We start from the raw sequence: 25,533 nt of genomic DNA, 5'->3' as shown, positions 1-25,533 counted from the left end.
AAATCATCTACCCATTATTTTTTTTAATGGAACTGCATGAAAGGAAACAACTCTCTGGGTGCTGTAAGAGGTCTAGACTTCCCAGAACTGACGCAAGAGAAATTTTAGTGTGCTTTTGATCTGTTTGTTGCATTGTACCTTAACTCACTAGTAAAAGTATTTGTACAGTTCTAGGTATGACATTTTTAATTTCCTACAAAAGCACTTCTGAAGATCACTTGAAAAAACAAAACAAAAACCTTGTTAAGTCTCAGAAGATTTAAGTGCTTTAAATAACAGCCTGAGTCATAAATTCCCAGAAAATAGGGTAGAATCCCATGGCCCCAGAGTGAGGTCAGTCATTCTTAAAAATGCAGACTTGCCCCCGAGTGTGCTGCCACTGGGAACTTGATCCAAAACTGTTACTCGCTGCAGTAGGAGCTAACAGCCAAAGTAGAACTAGATCAAAACAGATTCTTTCTTAAAAAGTCTGGCATAAAGAATGGAAAAAAAAAATGCTTGTGTTTAAGACTTTTTATCCAACATGAACTACACAGGAATATTAAACTTCCCCAAAATAGAAAATCTAGATGTTTTTATTGGTTAAAAGAAGCTGCTTCAAATGTATTCCAAAAGACAATGATGAAAATACTTTCCATGGAAGGAGACAGTTGGGTAGGCTGTTAAATAAACTTGCAAATAGCAAAGGAGTGAGTATAGTATGTGGGGCTAGCCGTGTTGGTGGGTGGGAGTGAAGGGCTAGCTAGTAACACTATTTCTTATTACTATAGTGTTTCTATACAGTATTTTGTCAGAAAAACAGCTTTTGTCCTGAAACACTGTCTGCCATTCAGAGAAGTGCTGTCAATCTGAAGCCTAATGCTACAGAGCATGGGGAAGTTCTGGGAGGAGAGGCTGAACGCAGGTGCCACAGTTAAGCAGGCTCAATATAGCCCTGAAACAATTTCATTATTTACCAGAAATTAGCTGTATTTAGGAATGAAGCCGGTGGATTGTATAGTATGAAAATGAGGAGTCTCTAAAAGAAATATGTGTCATGCAACAATTATTGTCAGGTATTTTCAGTTGAAATTTAGTCTGGTTGCACATTGATTCTCTCTGGAACAGTGTCCAAAGATGGTTGTCAAAGGGCCAAAGGACATACTATAAATTGAAAGTAAATACTCGAGTAAAAAATCAAACAACATAGCAAGGAAGAAGAAGCAGTGGAAAGTAACACACAGCCTTGAGTTTAAATTCTAGCCCCACTACTGACTAGCTGTGACTTTGGGCAAGTAAACTCTCTGAACTGACCCAAGAGAAATTGGAGATGCCATAGGCGTGACAGTGTGTGTGTGATTAATAAGTGAAATAATGTATGAAAAATACCAACAGCACTCACTTCTTTTTTAGATACACACAGAACAGACATGGGAACTATTCCTATCTCTGCTCTGAAGACATGGACATGCTGGTGAAATACTCCTAACCTCATTTAATAAAACACAGTTTCTACAGGAAGAAAAGGAAATCTCCAGGTGACAGTAATTAAGAGGGAACCCACAGAACTTGAAAGCACGTGGCCTATGGAGGTGCCTAGACTGAGTATGTGCCTCAGGAATTGGGGTGATCAATGATGTCAGGGAATGGATGTTAGGAATTGGGGCTGGCTGCAGTCATAATGGAGAGTAAGGAGCAGAAATAGGGCACATTTAGAATTGAGAAAGTCCTGTTCCAGTATGAGGACTGAAAAATCAGCATCTACCAGCCTAGGCTCATAGCAGGAAACAAGTTTCCCATCCCAGACCACAGGTTGAAATAAAGGCACCCAACAGGCTACATGTGAATGCAGAAGCCAATCCATACTGTATACATGGTGAAGGAGTCGCATTCAATGAAACATAACATCTAGTTCAATTTCAAGAAACCAAGCAAGGCCTCAGCAGAAACAATCCAAAAATTTCTCCAAAGGAAGCAGATGTGTCCACAATCAAGCCATAAACAAAACCCTCTCAGGAGAAAACTCCTATAGAAGATGAGCCCACAGACACAAATTTATAAAACAATGAAATTCAATGTTAATGTTAAGTACCAACAAATGGCAGAATTCTTACTTAAGGAACCAGAAAGAAAGATGAAATAAGTACGTTTAAATGCCCAAAAAGATCATGAAAGGACTAAAATCCACTCGCAGGAGACTATGAAAGAAGAACAGATAAAGTTGAAAACAAACTCAGAATAGAATAGTCCTTGAAATAAAAGAACTTGTTTACATGGGTTAAACAGTGAACTAGATAAATGAGAAAATTTAATGAATTGGAAGAGAGATATGAGGAAATCACCTAGAACACAGCACAGAGGGAGTAACAAGATGTAAGATATAGGAGATATTGAGTTATGGAGAGTAGAATGAAAACTCCCATGAAGTCAAGAAGAAGACAGAGACAATGGGAGAGGAGCGATATTTAAAAATACAATGAAAAATTTCTAGACCTGAAGATACGCATTCTCAATTTCAAGGAGTACGGTGAGCCCCAAAAAGAACAAAAGGAAATTAATACACACCTAGATACTTTAGTGAAACTCAGAAGCTACTAGAAAACACAACCTTCACAGAGAATACATTCAAATTGACGCCCAACTTTTTTCAGCAAGAATATGCCAGAACACAACGAATATCCACAAGATGCTGAAGGAAGTAACTAGCAACCTAGAATTCTAAACCCAGACAATTTATCTTTCTAAGACCAGAGGAAAAAATAAAGATATTTTCAGACCTGTGAAGATTGAGAAAATTTACTGTTCATCAACCGTTACTGAAAGGTCTAATGGTACAAAAACATCTTGTATTCAACAAAAGACAGTGAGCAAAAAAATAGACAAAACATGTCAGTAAATCAGTAAGTCACACATTTAAAAAGTAACTTGGATTTTTAAAAACAAGTTATAACTAAAATACTAAACATTAATATGGAAAATAGGTCAGAAAAGGTAATTTGGAGGTGAGTAAAAATAGGATGAGATACTTGTCTTCAAGAGACTAAATTTACCTACTGAAAGAGAACACTGTCCTAAAGGATAGAGCTGAATGAAAAAACAAGTTTAGAATACATGCAATGGATCATTTGTATCAATTTTCATTATAACACTTGAAATACTACATTTTGTTAATGGATACCTGTATATGAGGGCATGAGTATAAAAGATAGACTGAAAAGTCATCACAAAAGTCATGATAATTTCTTGGGTAGGGAGAGGGGAATGGGAGACATGACTGAAAGTATGTCATCTTCATTTGGATGTCAGTTTTATTTTCTTTTGTTTAAGAAACAAATATGTTAACAATGATCAATACTGGACAGTCTGTATGCATGGTGTTTGCTATAGTATTTTTTGTCATTTTCCATACTTTAAAAACAATGTCCCAATAGGGATAGAGTATAGCATAGGTGTTACTTTCCTGCTGGCAGAGCGTGTTTCTTTAACTACAATAAAAAGGAAATACCTTCTTTGTTGGGTTGTTGGAAAGTCTAAATATCACGTAGTATACACACATAAGTGTTTAAGAACTATTAGTTTCCTCTCTAATAGAGTTCCTTTACTAATTGTAAATAAAAGCCCTGGATGAAATACAGGGAGCAACTATCAAAAGACTGTAAAAGATAGAAAAAAGAAGGTGGTCTGGCTAGGCACTTTGGAATGTGAGGAATGACCTGACAGTCACTTTCCTGGAGTTTTTCTTTTACCTCCTTCTTGCCTCTTGTGCTTTCTTTTGGCTTGGGTGCAAGGAAAGCCTACAAACTGAAAACATCAATGGACACAAAGAAAAAAGCCTGCTCTCACAAGACAAAGGAACGGGAAAAGGGTGACCCTCTAGAAGAAAATCTATTTGATTGTTATCACCCTACTCCAGGTGAACTGTGGGGAAAAGACCACACCAATCCCTCTGGTCACTGGGCCTGATGGAGACTGTGGGTGGAGCCCTGTAGACCATCCCTGTCCTGCACTGAGTGACCAGCAGCAAAGATGCAGCATCTGACCCATCCCAGCTAGAGACTGAGGGAAGATTACAGAGAGGAGGGTGCTAGAGAAAGGGATTCTTTAAATCTGTATAGGAAGTCCTGAGCAGACCCTCAGTAGGGTATGCGTGACGCTGACCATAAGCAACACAGCACACTGAACTATGAGTGGACTACTGCTCAGGTTTCAGATTCACTTCTGGGTCGCACCCAAGTCTGACAGACTAGAACAGAACTGCCAAGGCTTTGAAAACTAAATTGACTTTGAACCATAACCTACAAAATTAGGCCAGAACATGCACTCTGAACCTAAAGAGTTTGATTTCCTTATAAAATAGAAGATTTAAGTAGGAACCAGAGTCTCCTAATACTCAAAATGTTTGGGATACAATGCAATATTACTAATCATATGAAGAACCAGGACAATCTCAACTTGAATGAGTGCTATAAAGATGCAAATGGAAATTTTAAAACTGAAAAATACAACCACCAAAATAACTCACTGGATGTGCTCAATAGAATATAATAACAGAGGAAAGAATCAATGAACTGAATCTTGAGAAATTATCCAATCTGAACAACAGAGAATATAAACTGGATAAAAATGAATAGAATCTCAGAGATTTGTAGGACAATAATAAAAGATCTAATATTTGTGTCATTGGAATTCCAGGACAAGAGGAGAAAGAATGGAGAGCTAAAACCATATTTGAAGAAATAATGGCTGGGAACTTCCGAAATTTGACAGAAGATATAAATCTACATTCAAGAAGCTGAGTGAACCCCAAACAAGATTAATCCAAAGACACTCATTCTCAGACATATCATAACCAAATTTTTGAAAATTAAAGACAAAAAACTTGAAAGAATCCAGAGAAGAACATTGCCCATAAGGAAAGAATAATATGAATAACAAAAGATTTCTTATCAGAAATCATGGAGGTCAGGGCTGGCTGGTTAGCTCAGTTGGTTAGAGCATGGTGTGATAACACCAAGGTCAGGGGGTTTGGATCCCTGTACCAGCCAGTGGCCAGAAAAAAAAAAAAAAAAAGAAAGAAAGAAATCATGCAGGTCAGAAGGAAGAAAGACATTTTCAAGTGCCAAAAGAAAAGAACTACCAGCTCAGGATTCTATATCTAATGAAAATATCCCTCAGGAATTAAGGTGAAATGAAAACATTCTTGGATAAAGGAAAACTAAGGGAAGTTATCACCAGCAGACCTGACCTGCTAAAAAGAACTGCTGGAGTAAGTTCTTCAGGAAGAAAAAAAATAGGAGTAAGAAACTTGGAAAATTGAGTTTGGAAAGAGCAATGGCAAAAGAAAATATCTGGGTATATGCAATAAACTATTCTTTTCTAGAATTTTAAAAATTATGTTTGACACCAAAAGCAAGATCCATAAAATAAAAAAATTGATGAATTAGATTTCATCAAAATTAAACACTTTTTCTCTGAAACACAATGTTAAGAGGATGAAAACACAATTCACAGAGTAGGAAAAAATATTTGCAAGTAACATATCTGACAAAAGGCTAGCACTCAGAATATATAAAGAACTCTATATTCAACAGTAAGAAATAAACAATCCACTTAGAAAATGAGCAAAAGACTTGAACAGACACTCTGTAAATATATAGGATGGCAAATAATCACATGAAGAGATGATCAAATCATTAGTTATTAGGGAAATACAAAATATAGGCATGATGAAATACCACTACACATCTGTTAGAATGGCTAAAATAAATATACTGATGACATTATTGATGAGAATGTAAAATGGTTCAGCCACCCTTGGAAATAGTTTGGCAATTTCTTATAAAGTGATACTTGTACATATCAGACAACCCAGAATTATGTCACTGAGAAATGAAAACTTGTTATGAAAACTTTTGTCCATGCAAGAATCTGCATGTGAATATTCAGCAGCTTTATTTATAACAGACAAAAGCTAGAAACAACCCAAAAGTCCTTTAATGGGTGAATGGATATCTTCATTGTGATGGTGGTTACATAATCTATACATGTGATAAATTTCATAAAATTATACACACACCCCAAAATGAGTTCATGTAAAGCTGGTGAAATTCAAGTAAGAGCTATAGTTTACCTAGTATCAATTGATATTTACTTAGTACCAGTGTCCATTGCCTGGTTTGGACAACTTACTCTGATTACCTAAGATGCTATCATTAGGGGAAGCTGGGTGAAAAGTACACAGGAATTATCTGTACTATTTTTGCAACTTCTTGAGTCTGTAATTACTTCAAAATGAAAAGTTAAAACATTTTTAATGTTGTCTGGCTATGACAAGGGCTACTGTGAAGCTATGGCTAAGGCCTGGAATCCTCACAGCGCCATTGTCTAGCCCTTAATCCTGTCCGTGACGGCAGTTGTAAAGCTACACAACTACACCAGTTGTCGTGGCTCTTTTACCTGCCTGTAATCCTGCACTGACTGGGCTGATGGTTGAGCTAAGGCTGGGTCTGGAGCTCCCAGACCCCTCAAACACATTCACAGACTGGGTCACAAACCCTTCACATGCCAGGCTGGGTCGCCAGACCCCTTCACACAGGTCTATGAGCTAGGCAACTGGTCACACGGTCCTTGGAAGCTGCAGGTCTGTAATGACATGGCCTCACAGGGCAGGCACCTGAGGCAGTAAAAACCAGCCAAAGTGACGCCGCCTTGCAGGCGCACATACTCACCCACACACACACAATGTTTATGGAATTACCCCTATCCAGCCCTTAGGCAAGGGGAGCCTGACCAAATTGTTCCATTTTCCCAACAAATGTGAATTAGGGGGATTGCACTTTATGAAACAGAAGTATTTAGTAAAGGACTTAGGGGTTTGGTAAGATCATGTATGTTTGTGACACTTTTTTGTTGTTGAAGAAATAAATGGGACCCAAACAAAAACATAGTTTATGTTGGGGGGGGGCAGGGAGTAAAGTTACTTTAGTGGTGGATGCATATAAGCCCTAAAGCTCACACAAGTTTTACTATGATTTCTTAAGCAGACACCTGTACAGGATTCATAAAGCAAATGTACTTCCCAGGGCCTGGTTTTCCAAAGCCTTGCAGTTTCAAATATTGACCTTGCAGAGGACTGGAAATTTTTCTCAGGCTATAAAGTCTCTCAAGGTTGCTGGCTCAAGGACAGACTAGTTACTGATTGATATGTAAAGATACTGAGAAATTTCTGTAAGAAGGGAATGTTTGCTAAGATCAAGCTTTTGTTAATGGATCACTTAATTGCCTTACTGGAATGTCATCTGGCTTGTTTCACTGAAAGTTACCAGCCTATATTGTTAAACTATAACCCCACCTATGTTCTCTTCCGGTAACTTCCTGGTCTGGAAAATAAATGCAGGAAGAGAACCCCAGTTTGGGGTTAATTTCCCAAGGAAGGGATGCCTCCCACTTGAGGATTCCAGGGAAGTTAACCACTTCAGGGCTTCTCACTGCTCAGAAGAGATGGGCTTTGAGTAATCCTTTGTGGCTCCATCACCCAGGGGAAGTGGGGTGACAAATCCGTGTGGGGCAAAGCAACACATACCAACTAGGTAAATTCTAGCTCTACAGTATTTAGTTCAAAATCTTTCAGACAAGTAGAAAATGGATAGATGTGTGTGAGAAGTTAGGGTCACCTCAAAAATTTCTCCTGGCATCTAGAAATCTGGAAGAGATAGAGTTAGAAGCTGCTTAGAGACAAAGTATTTCCAGGCAAAATGTCCATGGGATTTCTCCACCAGTTATCATTTCTCATCTATTATGACTCATCTAGAGATTTTTTTTTTAAATGCCTGTATTTTCTCAAGGAGAAAATAGTATCAATGAGTTCAAAAATTTTTGGCTACAGTAAGGAAAGAGTATTTCAAAAGTAAAGTGCATTCAGGGTTATATCATAGAAGACAATATCATAGAAAATCTCATTTCTCAATAGGGAGATCTTACTCAATCTAGGGCATTTCAAAGAGGAAAAGTGAATGGTATCCATAATCATTTGGAGCAACAAGAGCAAATTGGGCCTGTCTTGAGCAAACCGGCACTTATGGTCATTCCATCTGTATTAGTCATCCTTGCTGCATAATCATCCAAATGCTTAGTGGATTAAAACAATGTTCCTTATCTCAGTTTCTGTGGGTCAGGAATCCAGGAGTGGCTTAGCTGGCTACTTGTAGCTGAGGGCCTCTCACAAGTTTGCAATAATGGACTAAAGTCACCTCAAGGCTCCACTGGGGGAGAATCCACTTTCAGGCTCACTCCCATGGTTTTTGGTAGGCTTCAGGGACCTTACCAAAGATGTCAGTACCTCACCACATGTGCCTCTCCGTATGTAAGGCACCTCACAACATGGCATCTGGCTTCCCTCAGATTGAGAGAGGGCACCCATAGTGGGAAGCCACAGAATATTTGTAGCCTAACCTAGAAGAACCAGAAGTCCCCAGGGCTACCAAGTCAGAAAGAAGGAAGGACCAGGGGCCTCAGCCATGTCCCCAGACACACACAACCAGTCCCAAGGGTGGGGGCTGAGGGCCTCAGCCACACCCCCCTGACACACACAACCAGACCAGCAACAACCACTGAGCTGCCACAGGAAGCACCTGGGCTCTCCCAAGCCAGGGCTGTTGGGGGCTGAGGGCCTCGACCACACCCCCCAGATGCATACTGTAAGAACCCAAATGCCCCAAGGGATCACACCGAGGAATGTAAGAACCCAAATGCCCCAAGGGATCACACCCTGATCACATAAGTCCTTCTCGGCCACACCTCGTCATGGCGCTGGTTGCCCTTCTCTTCCTACTCTCCTTCCCGCTGGCGTGAATCGCACACCAATCAGCTCACCCCAAGCCCCATGCAGTATGCTAAGTAGGGATTGTATTTTAAGCCAATCAGCCTTCCCTAAAAGCCCTATATATGTGTGTGTGTGCCGCCTAATAAACGAGCTCTCTCCAGTGGATCGTCAACTGGTGTTGACTCGTCCTTTCATTTGGTGCCGAAACCCGGGACGGAGCTTCTCTTGAGCGGCGACACTTTTCGGATCTCAGCAGCAACACTTTCCGAGCCACCCCTCGGGGCTCCCTCGAGCTGTAACACTTTTCAAATCACAGCGGCGGCACTTTTCGAGTCACCACTCGGGAACTCCATCCCACCAGGACCGGCCTCCCTTCCACTGCTCACCACTGACGGTCCACTGTCGTCCATTCTTTTCGGCACTGGCTCCTTCCACTCACCCCTAGGCTCATCATAAGGTAAGCCCCTTTTCCTAAAGGGCACCAGCCCTTTCTCAGGCTACCACAGGGAGTCTAGCCGTGATCGTCCGGTAGCCCCTAACACCCATACCCCACCCCACCACGGTCTTCATGACCACCATAAATTCCCAAACTATAACAGGTTCCAAAGCCCTGGTAAACTTTTACTTTTATTTTTGGAGGTTAAAAGCCCCATTCTGTTCTCTCCTTCTCTCTTTCACCCTTCTGTACACCACTCTCTTCTCTCCACTTTCTGGGTCTGGGACCGACCAGAAAATCCTGGCGCTAGGTTCCTTCAGGCACTGGGCTTTTGCCCTAGAGAAGTGAAGGTCTGAGTGATGACCCACACCTCCCTTCTCTCCTCCTGGTTCGTACCTGAACCTGCCGGGACTGATGTGACCTACTGGGGACGCCCTCTAGGATCCCGCCTTTCCCAACTGGCCGAAGGATCTGTCCTATCACTAAATCTCTGTCTGATTTCTGTCTAAATTCCCATTAAGAGACCAGAATGGGCGCTTCCTCCTCCTCCCTAGGGGACTCTCCACTTCAATGCCTTCTGAAAAACCTCACCAACGTTTCCCTCAGGCTGGATATTGAGCCCAAACTCCTCACCAAATTCTGTACACAAGATTGGCCTTATTATCCTTTAGATAATCAAAACACATGGCCCCCTGAGGGCACACTAGATCCTAACATTCTACGAGACCTCTTTAACTACTGCCAGTGCCTAAAAAAATGGAAGGAGATCCCCTACATCAAGGCTTTTCACCTCTTGGCTCAGAACCCCACCCTCTGCTCCTCCTGTGCTCCCTCTCAAGTCCTTTTAGCCTGTAAACCATCTTCACAGTCACCTCTCAATTCTTCCACCTCCGACCCTGCTGATGAACCCCCACCCTACTGCCCTCCTCCTCCCCCAGTGCCTCGGCATCTGCTCCTCCTCCCCCATCATCCACGTCACCTTCTGCACCTCCTGCGCCATCCACTCCCCCGTCTTTACCCTCACCTACTCCTGACCCACTAAGCCCCCCTTTCACCCGTTCCCGAGGACTTCCCCCCGCCCCTTTAACAATCGCTCCACTACGTGAGGTAGCTGGGGCTGAAGGAGTAGTTAGGGTCCATGTTCCCTTTTCTCTAGCTGACCTTACAGAATTAGAAAAAAGACAAGGCTCTTTCTCTACCAACCCTACCACCTACATTAAAGAATTCCAATGGATCCTGCAGGCCTACAGCCTCACACATCATGACATCTTCATGCTCCTAGCTAATACCCTCCTCCCCGAGGAACGCCGCAGGGTCTGGGATACAGCCCAAACCCATGCCACTGACACCCATCATACCAATCCGAATCACCCGCCAGGCCCCCAAGCAGTCCCAGAACAGGAACCTAATTGGGATTATAACACAGCCCAGGGAATCCAGGCTCGAGACCGTTTTGCCTCTTGCTTAATAATTGGCCTCAAAAAATCGGCTCGCAAGATCGCCAATTTCCAAAAAATTCAAGAAATTGTCCAAAAAAAGGAAGAAACTCCCTCCGAGTTCCTCAATAGATTAACTCAGGCCTTTCAACAATACACTAACTTAGACCCCAACTCAGAAGACGGCCGGCATGTCCTTATGACCTATTTCCTGGCCCAATCCTACCCCGACATTAAAACTAAACTTAAAAAATTAGAGCAGGGTCCTGCAACCCCTCAGACCGAAATCCTGTCAGTGGCCTTCAAAGTCTTTCATAATTGAGAGGAGGAAAAGGAACGTCGAAAACAAAAGGCCGACCACGCCAACTTCCAGATGTTGGCCCGGCTTATCAAACCCCCTGGGCGCCCTCCCACAGCCTCCACCTCTAAGCCTCCACCTGGAGCCTGCTTTAAATGTGGAAAGGAAGGGCATTGGGCAAAGGCTTGCCCCACCCCCAGGCCACCCATCACTCCTTGTCCAAAACGCAAAAAGAAGGGACATTGGGGATCTGATTGCCCCCTTGCCCAAAGGGGTAAGGGACCAACTGCTCCACAGTCCCCCGAACCGTGGACACCACCTATGGTGGGCCTCGCTGAGGAGGACTGAAGGAGCCTTGGGCCCTTCCCGACCATCTCTATAACAAAGCAAGAGCCCAAGGTATCCATAGTTGTGGACGGCCACCCAATATCTTTCCTCCTGGACACTGGAGCCACCTTTTCGGTCTTAAGGGAATATAAAGGCCCCACCACCTCCAGCAGCTCTCCTATAGTCGGGGTAGGAGGTAAACAAATCTTTCCCCCAAAAACCCCTCTTTTAACCTGCTGCCTTCAAGGCACTCAATCCGTTTTCTCCCATTCCTTTCTAGTCATGCCACAATGCCCCGTCCCCTTCTTGGGTCGGGACATTCTATCACAGCTTCAAGTCTCCATTACTTTGCCCCTGTCCTCTTCCTCTTCCCCCGTTTCCTTCCTCCTAGCGCTAGTTCAAGCCCAAGATCCTACTGATCCCGGCCCTCCAAGGAAGTCCTTACCCATCCTAACACACCCTGTTAACCCCACAGTTTGGGACACTGCCTGCCCCGCTCTGGCCCAGTGTTCCCCTGTACACATAAAACTAAAAGACCCCTCCAAATATATTTGCCAGGCTCAGTATTCATTAACCACAACAGCCCTCCTCGGGTTAAGCCCCATCATTCAGGACCTATTAAAAAAGGGGTATCTCCGTCCCACTCGCTCCCCTTTCAATACTCCCATACTCGCTGTAAAAAAACCTAATGGCGCCTTTCATCTCGTCCAAGATCTCCACCTTGTCAACGCCACTGTCATTCCCATTCACCCCTTGTATCAAATCCATACACTCTTCTTTCCAAGGTGCCAGCAACCTCTACCGATTTCTCGGTTAACTTCCTAGCCGGTAGGGGATATCGAGTGTCCCCTGCCAAGGCCCAAATCTCCTTGCCATCTGTAACCTACCTTGGTTTTCTCCTCTCCCCGGGAAAGAAGGAAATCACCCTGGACAGGAAACAGCTTCTTACTGACCTGCCCATCCCCAAAACCAAAACAGAGATCCTATCTTTCCTGGGTCTAGCCAGATATTTCAGAGCATGGATCCCCAATTTCTCTTTACTAGCCCGACCTCTCTATAATATGAGTAAGGGTCCTCCTGAAGAACCTTTACTCTCCTCACCTCAGCGCCCTTTTCTCAAGCTTCAACAGGCCCTCCTAACAGCCCCTGCACTTCATCTCCCTGATCTAACTAAACCCTTTTTCCTCTATGTTCATGAAAATACGGGACAAGCTCTGGGCATTCTAGGACAGAATTCTCTCACCACATATACCTTTTCAGGATGGGTAGAGGTATTCCCAACATCCAATAAAAAGTCCTCCACCGTAGCCCAGACTCTCCTTTCCCAAATCATCCCACAATTTGGGATGCCCACTTCCATTCAATCTGACAATGGACCTGAATTTACCACCCAGGTAATACAGAAACTCTCCCAGTCACTCTCTCTCCCCTGGCACCTACATTGCCCTTACCGACCTCAGGCATCCGGAAAGGTAGAGAGAACCAACAGAACCTTAAAGGACATACTAACTGTCTCTGGAATTACACCTTGTTTGGGTCTGTCTTCTACCTCTCGCTCTACTCAAGACCAGAGCTCTCCCAAAAAGGCCCTCCAATCTTTCCCCCTTTGAAGTCATGTATGGTAGGCCCCTCCTACCCCCAGGGATCACAGCGACTGAAGGACCCATACCACCCACCATGGCCTTACCCTTGCTCTCCCACCTTCGCACCGAGCTATGGAAGTACCAGGACTGGCTACTTCCAGATCCGTCACTTTCCAAAAATAACCTTGCACTCAGCCCAGGCCAATTAGTATTCTACACTTCCCCAGAACCTAAAACCCCCCTAACCCCTAAGTGGGAAGGCCCATGTCCTGTCATCCTTTGCACTCCAACTGCTGCTAAACTTGCCCTGCCAGGTAATCATGTTACTCCATGGATTCATATTTCCAGGCTGAAGCCTTACACTCAGGATCTGCCCTCGGCCACCAAGAACTCCAGTAACAAGCTGCAAGGAAAACTTAACACACCATTCCTTTAAGTGTATCCCTTATCCTACCAACCCTCTCAAACTCCGCCTATCCCGGACCTCAGCCCTACCCCCAATTCCGGAGACATGAACCTTCTCCTTGGCCTTCTCCTGTTCCTTTCACTTCACCCAGGGAGCCTTCAGACCCCTTCCTATATATGGAAGTTTGAGGTAATAGAAACCTACACTCATAAACAAACCCGGATCAGCGGCTCTCTAGCTGGGACCGCAGATTGCCCCATCTCCAGTTGCTCTCAAACTGTAAACATCCCTCTAGCTACGTCCCAGTTAATCAAACAAGCCACCCACCCCTACCTATGTTTTCTCTATGACCAAACTGCCGACCACTGTAAATGGTGGCCGGACACTTACGGAGGCTGTCCGTATTGGTCCTGCAAGATCCATGACCCACTCATTGGTGCGGGGGGCAGGTTGTTTGCGTTCAACAGCAGGACACAGCAATACTCCCTAACAGTTTCCGATCCCTGGAACTCCAGATGGGCTACCAGGATCATTGCCTTCTTCTATTGCAACGGCTATGCCTCTCATCCATGCGGAAATCTAGAAACTTCCCGAAAAAACGTTCCTGTCGACAATCCAATGTCCCATGTCTCCACGGACATCTCACATCAGGAAGAACAACTTTCCTCTGCCCTAGAACAATCCTCTTCCTTTTCTGCTAGCCCCCCAGGGTCACCCATTTACACCTGGCAACAAATCATTTCTGAAACACTCATCTTTCTCAACCACACCTCACCGGCTCTCTCTCCCAGAAATTGTTTTCTCTCATGCGACCGCTCCTGGCGGCCATCCCCTTAAACGCTTCCCTTCTCTATGTTACCTCCTCCCCACCATCAGAACCCCTTAACCTTCCGGACGTCCCTCTCTGGGAGCCCGACAACAAACACAATAACACTCTTTTGCCCCATCACTGTTTCATCGGAAACTCTTCCTTCCTAACTTTTCCTCCGTCTTATTGTAATCTTAACACAACCATTCATACCCACACCATTGCCCCACCAGGCTCTTTCTTCTGGTGCAATGGAACCCTCTCTACCTCCATCCTGCCTAATCTTACTGCCCCATGCCTTCTTGTCACCATTGTCCCTCAACTCACTCTGTACACCAGTTCAGAACTGTTCCATCTTCTTCATCCCCCCTCAAGGCAAAAAGGACCGCCTTCCTCCCAATCACGGTTGGTATTTCCCTAACAACATCAGCGGTCGGAGCCGGCCTGTCGGGAGGAGCCTTAGGACACAGTTTATGGGCGGTCGAAGACATAAATGCTAAACTTGAAGGAGCTCTGACCTCCACTGCCGAATCTCTTTCCTCTCTACAGAGACAGATCACCTCTTTAGCTCAGGTCACCCTCCAAAACCGTAGAGCACTAGACCTCCTCACTGCAGAAAAAGGAGGTACTTGCATCTTCCTTGGGGAAGAATGCTGTTATTATATCAATGAATCCGGTCTAGTAGAAACAAACTTCATCAAACTCACCGACTTAGCTTCCAGCCTACGAACCACATCCAGTTCTAACCCCTTTTCTTCTTTTATCTTAAACCCTATCCTAACTTGGATTTGGCCCATTTTGGGACCTCTAATCATTATCCTCATAACCTGCCTTTTCTTGCCCTGCATCATTAGGTTTCTTCAAACCCAAGTGGGAAAAATCTCTAATCAGGCCTTTAACCAGCTTTTGCTTAGAAACTACCAGCTTCTAGGTACCGATGAACCCCCCACCTCATCTCGTGAGCGCCTCAGCCAATGCTGAAGAGACACCACCTTACAGAGGGAACGCATTCCTACACACCCTCGCCACCGACGCCTGGCTGCTCCCTCCAGTCTCCAACTACGAACAATGGAACCAGTGCATGTGCAACTTGTGGCTTCAAGGAACGTTTATGGACTTTTCCCCTTTTGAAATTACTTGTTTCTCCACCCTCCTTTGGGGTTTCATAATGGGTATTTATGTACCTTCCTCCCTTTGCCCCCCCACAACGCCCCAGTTCAGCAGGAAGTAGCTCGATGACTTCAACGTCCCCTTTCCTAAAACAAGAAAAAGGGAGGAATGTAGGGACCCAAATGCCCCAAGGGATCATACCCTGATCACATAAGTCCTTCTCGGCCACACCCCATCATGGCGCTGTTTGCCCTTCTCTTCCGTACTCTCCTTCCCACTGGCACGAATCACACACCAATCAGCTCACCCCAAGCCCCATGCGGTATGCTAAGTAGGGATTGTATTTTAAGCCAATCGGCCTTCCCTAAAAGCCCTATATATATGTGTGTGTGTGCCGCCTAATAAAGGAGTTCTCTCCGGTGGATCATCAACTGGTGTCGACTAGTCCTTTCACATACAACCAGCCCAGTGATGACCACCAAGCCACAGCAAAAAGGGCCCTGGGTTCCCAAGCTGGTGTAGTAGGAGGCAAGGGCTTTTGCCACACCCACCTGACACCTGCACCAGGACCAGCAATTACCAAGCCTTTGCTGGAAGGTCCCCCCCGTGGGAATGTGGGGGCTGCCACAGGCCTCGACCCTGCCTGTCCTCCTTCCTCCTTCTTCCATCACATTTCCTTCCCCTTTCCCCTCTCCCTCTCCCTCCCAACTGCTCTGCAACAACATCATAGATTGTAAAAAAAAAATAGTATTAATAATTTAAAAACTTAGCCTAAGAGATAACCCGGTATTATGTGTCTCCTGAAGGACAACCACACCACCTATGAGGTCATGCCAAAGTCATGCCAAAAAAAATAAAAATCAAATCTGAATCTGGTGATGCGTTAATTGTAACTACCAATTCACAGACAGTAAAGAGAAAACATGTCAAACTATTCCTCAGTAGTACATCAGCTAAATCTATTCTGTCAGAAACACTTCAGAATAAATTCAGTTCAACACACAAACTGCAAAGGGTGAAGAAAGGGGAAAAAGAATGATATATACAAAGGATTGAGGGTATATAAACATATTAAAAGATACTTAAGAGACAGTGATTAATCTTAATGTGCAGTCTTTATTTGGATTCTGATTCAAACCAAGTAAAAATAAAATATCCACTTATGACCTTTGGACAATGGAAACTGGAACATTTACTAGATATTTTATGATGTAAAGAATTTTTTTAACGTGGTATTGACAATGGTATTGTGGTTTTCTTAAAGTCCCTATTTTCTAGATACAAACTGAAATATTTATGTAAAAAATACGACTTTAAAAAAGTTCAAGAAGAAAAAATTGCTTGGCTTTGGGTCATTCCTGATACTTGTGGACATGTTAAGCTATAATCATCCTTCTTTCCTAGTTGATCATGTTATAGCAGAGTTAAGACAATACACAGCCAAATCATGGGAATCAGTTATTTTGTTAATAAAAATGAACTTTTAGAACTAAACCAGTTCAAGTAGCTGAAATTGGAGGACATTCCTGACCCTTCATGCAGAATGTGGTCAATGCCAGAGGAAATACAGCACTGGATGATGCAATTTAATGATTCACTTTCAATCTAAGAAGGTCCTATTTAAATATGATTCTTCAAAATAGAAATTACTCCAATGTCTATAAGCTAGCCCTAAATGACAGTCACTATGCTATCAGTGCTTCCCAGAATCTGATGCTGGGAAACTTAACTGAACACAGGAAAAGCACAAACTATTTTGCCATAGATCTAAGGGTGAGAGCTTATATAGCACAGACATAAAGATCACCAGCTCTGGACTCAGACTGCCTAAGTTTACAGCACAGCTCTGACACTTACTTGGCTGTATGACCTTTGGCAAGTTACTTAAACTTTCTGTGCCACTGATGTCCATCCATAAGATGGGGATAACAAGTACCTGCCTCTTGGAGTTGTTAGTAGGATTAAGTGAATATACAAAAAACATGCGAGTGACTAGTACAAAGTAAAGATTCGGTAAATGTTGGCTCTGAATTTAGGGGTGGAAAGATTAACTTGATCACATTAAAACATTGACGAAAATATAGCAGTATGGCTTAGAAAATAGAAAGAACAATGTTTTAAAGTATTTATGTCTGTGAAATAAATAACACATTATGCTAGAATGGAATAAGACAGAATTTATAGATAACAGAAGAGTCACTTTCTTATTATTTTGAAAAACTTTCCCATTTAGTAAAATTTTTTAAAAAATCAAACTGAGGATGAAATTTGCCTTTAGTCAGTGCTTATGATTTCATTCTACTTCTCATTACCAAAATTAGAGTAAAAAATGGCTGTTCCAACGAAGATGCACAATGAAAAACTCTGGAAATGACTGATTCTTAAAAATCCGTAATATGAGCCAGAAAATGTAAAAAAGAAAATCAAAGTGAACTGTTTTTCTGATCATAAAATATTTATTAAGGTATACTTTAGGGAATATAGTGAATATAAAATTTAGAATCACAATATGAAGCAATTTCAGTCCTCTCAAAAGTCAGGACAGCCCTCAAAACTCTGCAGATGTAACACCACTGGTGAGATTAACTAAAAGCAGTTTGACTAAGTACAGAAGTGGCTGTTTATGAATATTTACAACTACAGTATCTGAATACCTGTTTGTTGGGAAAATAGAATAATTTAATCAGACCCCCTTGCCTTAGGGAGAGCTGGGGGTGGTGCAGCGCATTCTTTGTAAGCGAGTTGTGTGTGGGTGGAGTTAGTGCACATGGGCGTGCCGGAACCTTGGCTGGCATTGACTGCCTCAGGCGTCTGCCTGTGTGGCCATGCTCTCAAACCTACAGCCCCAAGGACCTTTTGGCCGGTTACCTAGCTCATAGACCTGCGTGTGAGGGGTCTGCTGACCCAGCCTGTTGTGTGAGGGGTCTGGGACCCAGCCTGGTGTGTTAAGGGTTTGTGACACAGTCTGGACAATGGGCTTGAGGGGTCTGTGAGTTCCAGACCCAGCCCTAGCTTGACAATTGGCATAGTTGGCAGGATTACGGGCAGGTAAAATAGCTCGACACTGTTTTAAGTGCAAAACCACACACCACATTATACTGATGCAGCAACAATGCATTCATATTGATCTCACTAATCATTAGTAGTCAACTTGCATAAAACACCAGAAAAAAGCACAATGAAGTTCACAAAATAGGCTAAAAATGAACCTGTCCTTGCAAAACACACACTGTAATAGAAGAAGAGACACTAAAAAAAAGCATTATGCACGCTACAGCAGCTGCATTCATTCCAAGGATCTCAAGTATCATTTCCTTTTCTGAAAAATCAAATTACAAGAACCAGGCACAACTAATATTTGGGAGGCCATGTGTAGCTGAAACTTCACTTAACTAATTATTCAATGATTTTTTAAATTCCCATAAATCTTTTCTGTCCTAAGGTAATTGCAAACTAAACCATAACTTGTATATCGACTAGAGCTAAGGCTTTTACTTTTTACTCATTAAAACTAGTTGTTATTGACAGGAACTACCTTTTGATATTTAAAAGACAGTTGAGAAGTGGGCCTCTTACTACACACAGAAGATGATGGCTGTGTGGGAAAGAGGATTAGCTGCTTCAAAATGTGAAAGATATGGCCCGCCATTGCTTCCACCTGCCCCACCCACTTTAGGTTCTTTATTGTCCAAAAAGCCCCACCAGGAAGAACACAGTAGAATTAGACGGATCATCGTCCTTTGCTGTAGCCAGGGAAGAAAAAGTCAAGTAGAGCCTGAAGAATCTCACTGGGAATCATGACGTAATTCTGGCCACGATCATGCCTGCAGGCAGAGCAGGAGAAAACCTGAGCCTTAAAGGAGCACTATAAGCAAACCAAAAAAAAAAAAACACCCAATTTCATCTGAGGGTAAAGCATGTAGAAAGGTATTCAACAACATTATGCTTTTAAACAGGACCTAGAAACTTACTATTTAGTAACAAAATAAATGTACAGGACAAACAACTATAAAGGCTTGAATCTGAACTATGAAAATGTCTACGATGATGGCTTTAGTTCTAACTCGGGCACATATTGTGAGACTTCAGATAAATGATTTAACATTTCTGTGCTTCAATTTCTAAATCCAGTAAAATGACAGTTAGAGATTATGTATGTTTCCCACTAGCCTAATCTTTTAGGCTGGTGTTTGATCCTGTTCTTTCCTGATAGAGCCCTAAAGAAAAAAAATTCAGGATTCCCTTGCTTAGAACTAAGTTATATATTTTATCAAATCACTTAACATGTAATAATGGGTCTTCCAAAAATATATTTAGCTGTACTAAACATAGAGTGTTAACTGACTCAAGGTCAGGCACAAACACATATGTAGAAGGCTTGTTTCTATTTTACAAAAGGAATTAGAGTTGTGAGGTTAAGTCAGGGCAAACCACCACCACTTGGTAGAGCTAAACGCCAACCTTGGCTTGACTAAAATTCACATTTTCCTTTTACATCACACCGATAACACAATATTCAATTCATCTGGGCATGCTGCCAGATAGAATCTTTTTTAGATTCCTTTGTAAGTGCATGAAACTATTCCAGTTTGCACTGTAACATATAAAACATATATAAGATGCTATATAGAAAAAGCAATGACACCTTACTTTCTTCTTTACCATTTTAACCCCTCCTCAACAATTCCAAACATGATAGAGTACCTCAAACAATTTATGAAGGGTCTTCAAAAAGCTTATGGAAAAATTTATATTATCTTTCAATTCTATTTTTCCATGAACTTTTGAAGTACCCTTGTATATTTGAATTACTATTACTATCAAATTAAAACATTCACTACTGAGATGTAATTGAATGCTTCTTAAATGGCAAGGTTCCATAACCATTCTACTTCATGGAAAAATGTTTCTTTATATGCTAAAAACAGGTGTAAAGGGAAATAAGAAAGAAATTCTACTTACTCTACAGACATTACAGAAGCACTCTGTTGTCACAGGTTAGTAAACCAGCTCCTGGGAGCAGACACACATAAAAGATTGTTCCAATTTTTTCAGAAAATTCTAGAATGGTATTCAAGGGGAAGGGGGAAAGGGTTAGCAGTTCATAATATACTAACAAAATTCTAAGTGATCAGGAAAAAAAAAGTGTCTTAGTCACATTTAACATGTTTTCTATCAAGAAAGAAAAAGCAAGTAGTAACTATACCTGAGAAAAGCAAAGTTATATAATAGAAACTGACAAAGCCATATTTCACACATGTTAGTTAAAAATCTTAGAGACTGGGTTGGAGAGGGTTGCAAAGTCAAAATACAGTATTAAAAAGTCAAAGTCCCCCGAAACCTCACATTCCACTTAAAATCAAGGGCAGCTTGTCTCAAGATCATTTACATACTGATCTCTTTTTTCAAAAAGCTGCATGCACTGCACAGTATTTCAGTAAATGAACATGCATTATTTATTCAATCTTTTGCTGTTACAAACATTGAATATTTATTTTTTTTAAGCTTTAAAAAAAGCACTAGGCAATAATACTCTGTAGTATCTAATACTACAATGAATTCAAAATATTTAATTTTCCTAGGATTATTTTAATATTTTGCCTTGGTCTAAAAGTCCCATATTTTCTTGATGCTAATGTTTACTTAAAGTGGAACAAATTACAAAAAGTAGAGCCATAAATTAAACATAATCAAACAGATACCCTATACTCTTCAAAAGCTATCACTAGTTCCATTTTATCCAGGCTGTTTGTTTATTTTAAACTAGAAGGAAACGTAGGGTTTTTCCGAATAGTCATAAGGAAAATTCTCCATTCAGTTCAGTTACTTTTGGCAACAAGAAGTGTATTTTATGTTTGTTTTTAATATTAATAAAAAATAGAATTTACAAAAATTTCAAGTTAAAAAAATCAAATGTCACCTTTCAAAAGATGTCTTGATACTAACTGATTTGTGAACATGCATTATGAAAGCCAAGTGAATTATAAATAAAATATTATGCAATACATTAAAAGAATATATCACCTAGGGGAAAATGTTGAAAAAACCCAAACTTTATACCAGGCACCCTATCCCTAACAAACTACTTTGTTAATGACTGATAGTTCCTTGATACCCCATGGTGCCTATAACATCCATATATGTAATACAGGTATTTTGAGTTCCTACAATGTGCGAGGCACTCATCTACACAGTGGTAATAAAAAGGCAAAGTCTCTGCTCTGGTAGAATTTATATTCCTACAGGCAATCAGACTAAAAAAAGAAAAATCAGCTTCAGATAGTAATAAGTGAGGAAACAAAGCAACTTAAAGCAACAGATTAAAGAGTGACTATTTTAGAAAGGGTAACTGTGAAAGCCTTTCTGAAGAAAGACTGATTATGCAGACTTAGAGGATATGAAGGAGTGAGCCACATGAAGATGGAGAGGACAGAACTCCAGTCAAAGAGATAGTATGTGTGTAAAGGTCTCGGGGCAGGAACAAGGTGAGTGTGTTTAAACAGCACAGAGACCACTGTAGCCAAAGCAGTGTGTCCCTCACACAGAGCCTTGGGAAGGAATTGGGATATAAACGTATATACATATATGTATTTAAAAGTCACCACTGGCTAACACCTGTTTTTTCTGGCTTATTAAATGTGTTCCTGGCTTATCTGAAGAGAATGGGCGTGAATCCTATCCAGAGTAATAGTACATAAATGTCCTGAGTAATCACTAGCAGCAAGGTTACAATAATCTCATCTAGGGAGGTCAGATCCTGTCACCAGTGGGACATCACCCACAGGGAAGAGAACTTTCACGTGTACTCAGGTAGCTTTTTCCTCTACCTTTATCTGCTATTTTGTCCCCTGCCCACCCAAAGTTGGAACTCACCTGAGTTATCACTAACCAGTTATATTTTTCCCAATCAGAATAATTAGACTGTGATTAACAACAACTTGCTGTATCTTAACTTGCTATAAGGGAAAATTAGTCTGACCTAATAGAGTCAGACTCTCATTACTGCTTGGGTCTCTTAGCTAAAAAGCAAGTAACACTTCTCACAGAACAAAATTTCCTCTGTTCTCCAAACATGTAGCCTCATTCTACCAAGGATAACTCAACATATCACATTTACAGGCAAAGGAAATTATGATTCTAATATAAATCCAAAGGATATTTGATAAACTTCACCCATTTCTAAAAGTGTAAAAATATTAGAAAGTTTCCTTAACCCAATAATACTGACTTTCTGTCAAAAAAGCAACACAAAAGCCCTAAAAGAGTTCCCTTTAAGTCTAGGTAGAAAGCACATATAGATATTCATTGACCCCATTTCAGGCTATGAGAAGATCTAGCTAATGCAGTGAGAGAAGTGAAAGGAAAAATGGAAGGAAGAAATTACTAAGAGATGACAAGATGGAATTTCAAGAGAGGCTACTAGAGCTCACCCACAAAAGCTGCATATCACAACACTTTGGAGGGGAAGAAAACAGAACAGTAAGTGTATTACAAATGACAAGGGGTCAATTTCTTTTCTTTTTTGCGGGGGGGGGGGGGACCGGTAAGGGGATCGTAACCCTTGGCTTGGTGTCGCCCGCACCGCGCTCAGCCAGTGAGCTCACCGGCCATCCCTATATAGGATCCGAACCCGTGGCCTCGGCGCTCCCAGCACTGCTGCGCTCCCAGTGCCGCACTCTCCCGAGTGAGCCATGGGGCAGGCCCAAGGGGTCAATTTCTAATAATAAAGGATTCAAACTTGTAAGTAAAATTAAAGACACAATAAAAGCAAGTGAGCAAAGAATGGACAGATAACTTACATTTGAAGCCTCCAACTTTGGGGATTTAATAAGAGAGTTTCATTTGCAAAATATAGCTTAGTACAAAATTAACACATTAGTTAACCTTGTGATTCCTTTTCACTTTAAGATTTCACAATTACCAAAAAAGGAAAAAAATTTTAAAATATAAAATATTTAAATAAATCAACTCCGGTTTACTTTATCCCTAAATTGAACATGTGCGTTTGGTTTTGTTTTTGTTTTGGCGGCTGGCCTGTATGGGGATCTGAACCCCTGACCTTGATGTTACAACACCATGCTCTAACCAGCCAAGCTAAATGGCCAGCCTGAACATGTAGGCTTTGAAACTGTGCTGAATTGCTTAAGGCTTATGCTATTAGGTATCTCTAAACTATAACAAAAATTTTCCTGGTGAATTTTAGATTCAGTTGACTATGTTTCACAACTGAACATTCTTTCCAGAAACAGTACCTCAACCTAAATTGCTAAGTTCAGGCAAAGAGAAGTCAAAAACCAATATCTAAGGGGTTTAAAATAAATTTAAGAGCATTTAAATTTATCACCTCAGATTGTTTCTGAAAGATGGCAGCACTAGATGAGAAAACTGGATAGAAGGATCAAATTTTGACTGACTTGGGAAGATCATACTTCATAAGGAAATTATTTTTCATCATTTGTTAACATTAGAACACTACTATTTAAAAAAATCTTTACGTACTGGTCCTTCCACAAGAGATGCAAGTACGTCATCCCACAGCTTCTGGTTTTGACAATCTTCTCTGATTAGATGCTGCTGCTGAGGGGTTAGTGGGAAAGCCTCAACTGTTTCTGCTGAGTCTGGTGCTTAGAACACTTTGGAGGCACTTAGACACTCATCTAGAGTTATTTAAAAATATATATCAGCAGACTTACAAATGGTTCTAAGCAGAATTACGAAACAAAAGAGTTAACTGGCGCCGATAATGTTTAATAGGAAGATAACCTACACGAAGTAGCATTTAACTTCCCCTGGAGTTTAGGTTACTATATTTGCTGTTTTGGCTCTGACACTATTAAAATTCACAAAAAGACCCATCCCCCAAAGCCCTTTTTCTTTTAATTTCTTATAACTCTCTCAATCTATTCTATTAATATTTCTCTTATTAAGAAGTATGTTATTAGGATTTATGTTCTGTAATCGTTACCTACCTTTTTGTGCCTTTTTGTGCTTCCACTGGCCGGCTTCTTTGACTGTCCTTTATTCTTTTTCCCTTCCTTATCTGAAGGGTAACCTGCTGGATACTGATGGGGGAAAAATACAACGTAGATTTAAGCTTCACAGGGAAGGGGGTGGGGTGTTCTAGATTCCGGTGAGGAATTTTAAAAAGGGAGGAGGGGAGGAGTCTACACTTTGCCCAACGTGAAAGACTGTACATAAAGGAAATAGTCATTTAAAGAAAAATAATTCAAAGTACAGAGACCATTAAAACCACAAATTCTGTGTAAAACCATGTAGCTTTGACTATGAAGATATTCCATTTTATAATACAAAAACCTTAGTTTCAGATGTAAGGGAGGAACAATAAGTCTTCAGGTATTGTGGCTAGGTGGCTTGAACAGTTTGAGAGAAGTCTGAAAGTAGAATTTAGATATGAAGGTAAGCGAGGACCAACCAAGATGGCAATCAAATAGATGGAATCATAGTAAATTGTGGAGTCAATCTTAAAAAAAAAAAAAAAAAGACACAATTAAGGACCAAATTTTTCGTCTCCCAAACTAAGGGAGGTGGAGGGAAAGCTTTTAGAAGACTTAAAGTGACTATACTACTAAATTCACCGTTAGCTAAGGATCAGACTTTAAGGCATAAACTCATTATCCTTATGTTTTAATGGGCTACCTTTTGGGGGGGGTGATAAAGCTTTTGTTTAAAGGTCAACATGGTTCAGGCCTCATTAATGATATTATTAACTTATCATAGTAGATAGGCTTACATACTTCTGTTCAGTTTCAAATCTAACCTACCTACAATGCTCTGAACGTTGGGATCTGAAAAATCTTTTGAAAATGGATTTGACCAAGTTTTTATATTTAGTTATAAAAGGAATTATTTTGGTAGTTATTTTAGCAGCTGAAGGGTCTCATTTCAACAAGGGTCTCTTTCTATGAATTTAAAAGAAAACAAAAACAGAAACATACTTGCACTAGAAGACACACACTCACCTGCCAGGGTGATCAGACACTTGCTCATGGTTCAGCCCCTACATACGCAGCGTGGGCAGAGCCAGGGGAATGACCAAGCTGGCAGTCTTCACAGGAAGCACAACGAAGGGGAACGATGGCGAATGAACTCAAACCATGCTCTGAAGCCAGTGTCAGAGACAAAGTCTCGGGTATGCACGGAGTGAAGAGGAAATGCAGCCATACCTTCCACTATGCACACAAAACCAATAGTCTTTACGGGTTAACAGCTGAGCATGGGCAAAGAGGAAGAAAAGGCAAAGCCCTAAAGGCGGTGGCATGACAGGGAAGCAGCCTTGCAGGGAAAGAGAGGAAAGGGGTGAAGAAAAGT

General features: G+C 41.5%; 1 protein-coding gene across 1 annotated transcript in view; it reads right to left on the bottom strand.

Annotated features, from left to right (window-relative positions):
* LOC134379024 (kinesin-like protein KIF6) overlaps positions 1-25,212 on the bottom strand; it is a 63,153-nt gene extending 37,941 nt beyond the window's left edge. The window contains exon 1 of the mRNA XM_063098289.1: positions 25,185-25,212. Within this exon, the coding sequence (XP_062954359.1) occupies positions 25,185-25,212 (28 nt within the window). The remainder of the gene's footprint in view (positions 1-25,184) is intronic.
* Between the last annotated feature and the right edge of the window lie 321 nt (positions 25,213-25,533).

Source organism: Cynocephalus volans, chromosome 5 (assembly GCF_027409185.1).
Source record: "Cynocephalus volans isolate mCynVol1 chromosome 5, mCynVol1.pri, whole genome shotgun sequence".
Taxonomy (NCBI): Eukaryota; Metazoa; Chordata; class Mammalia; order Dermoptera; family Cynocephalidae; genus Cynocephalus; species Cynocephalus volans.
This window is presented reverse-complemented; position numbering and strand designations above follow the sequence as displayed.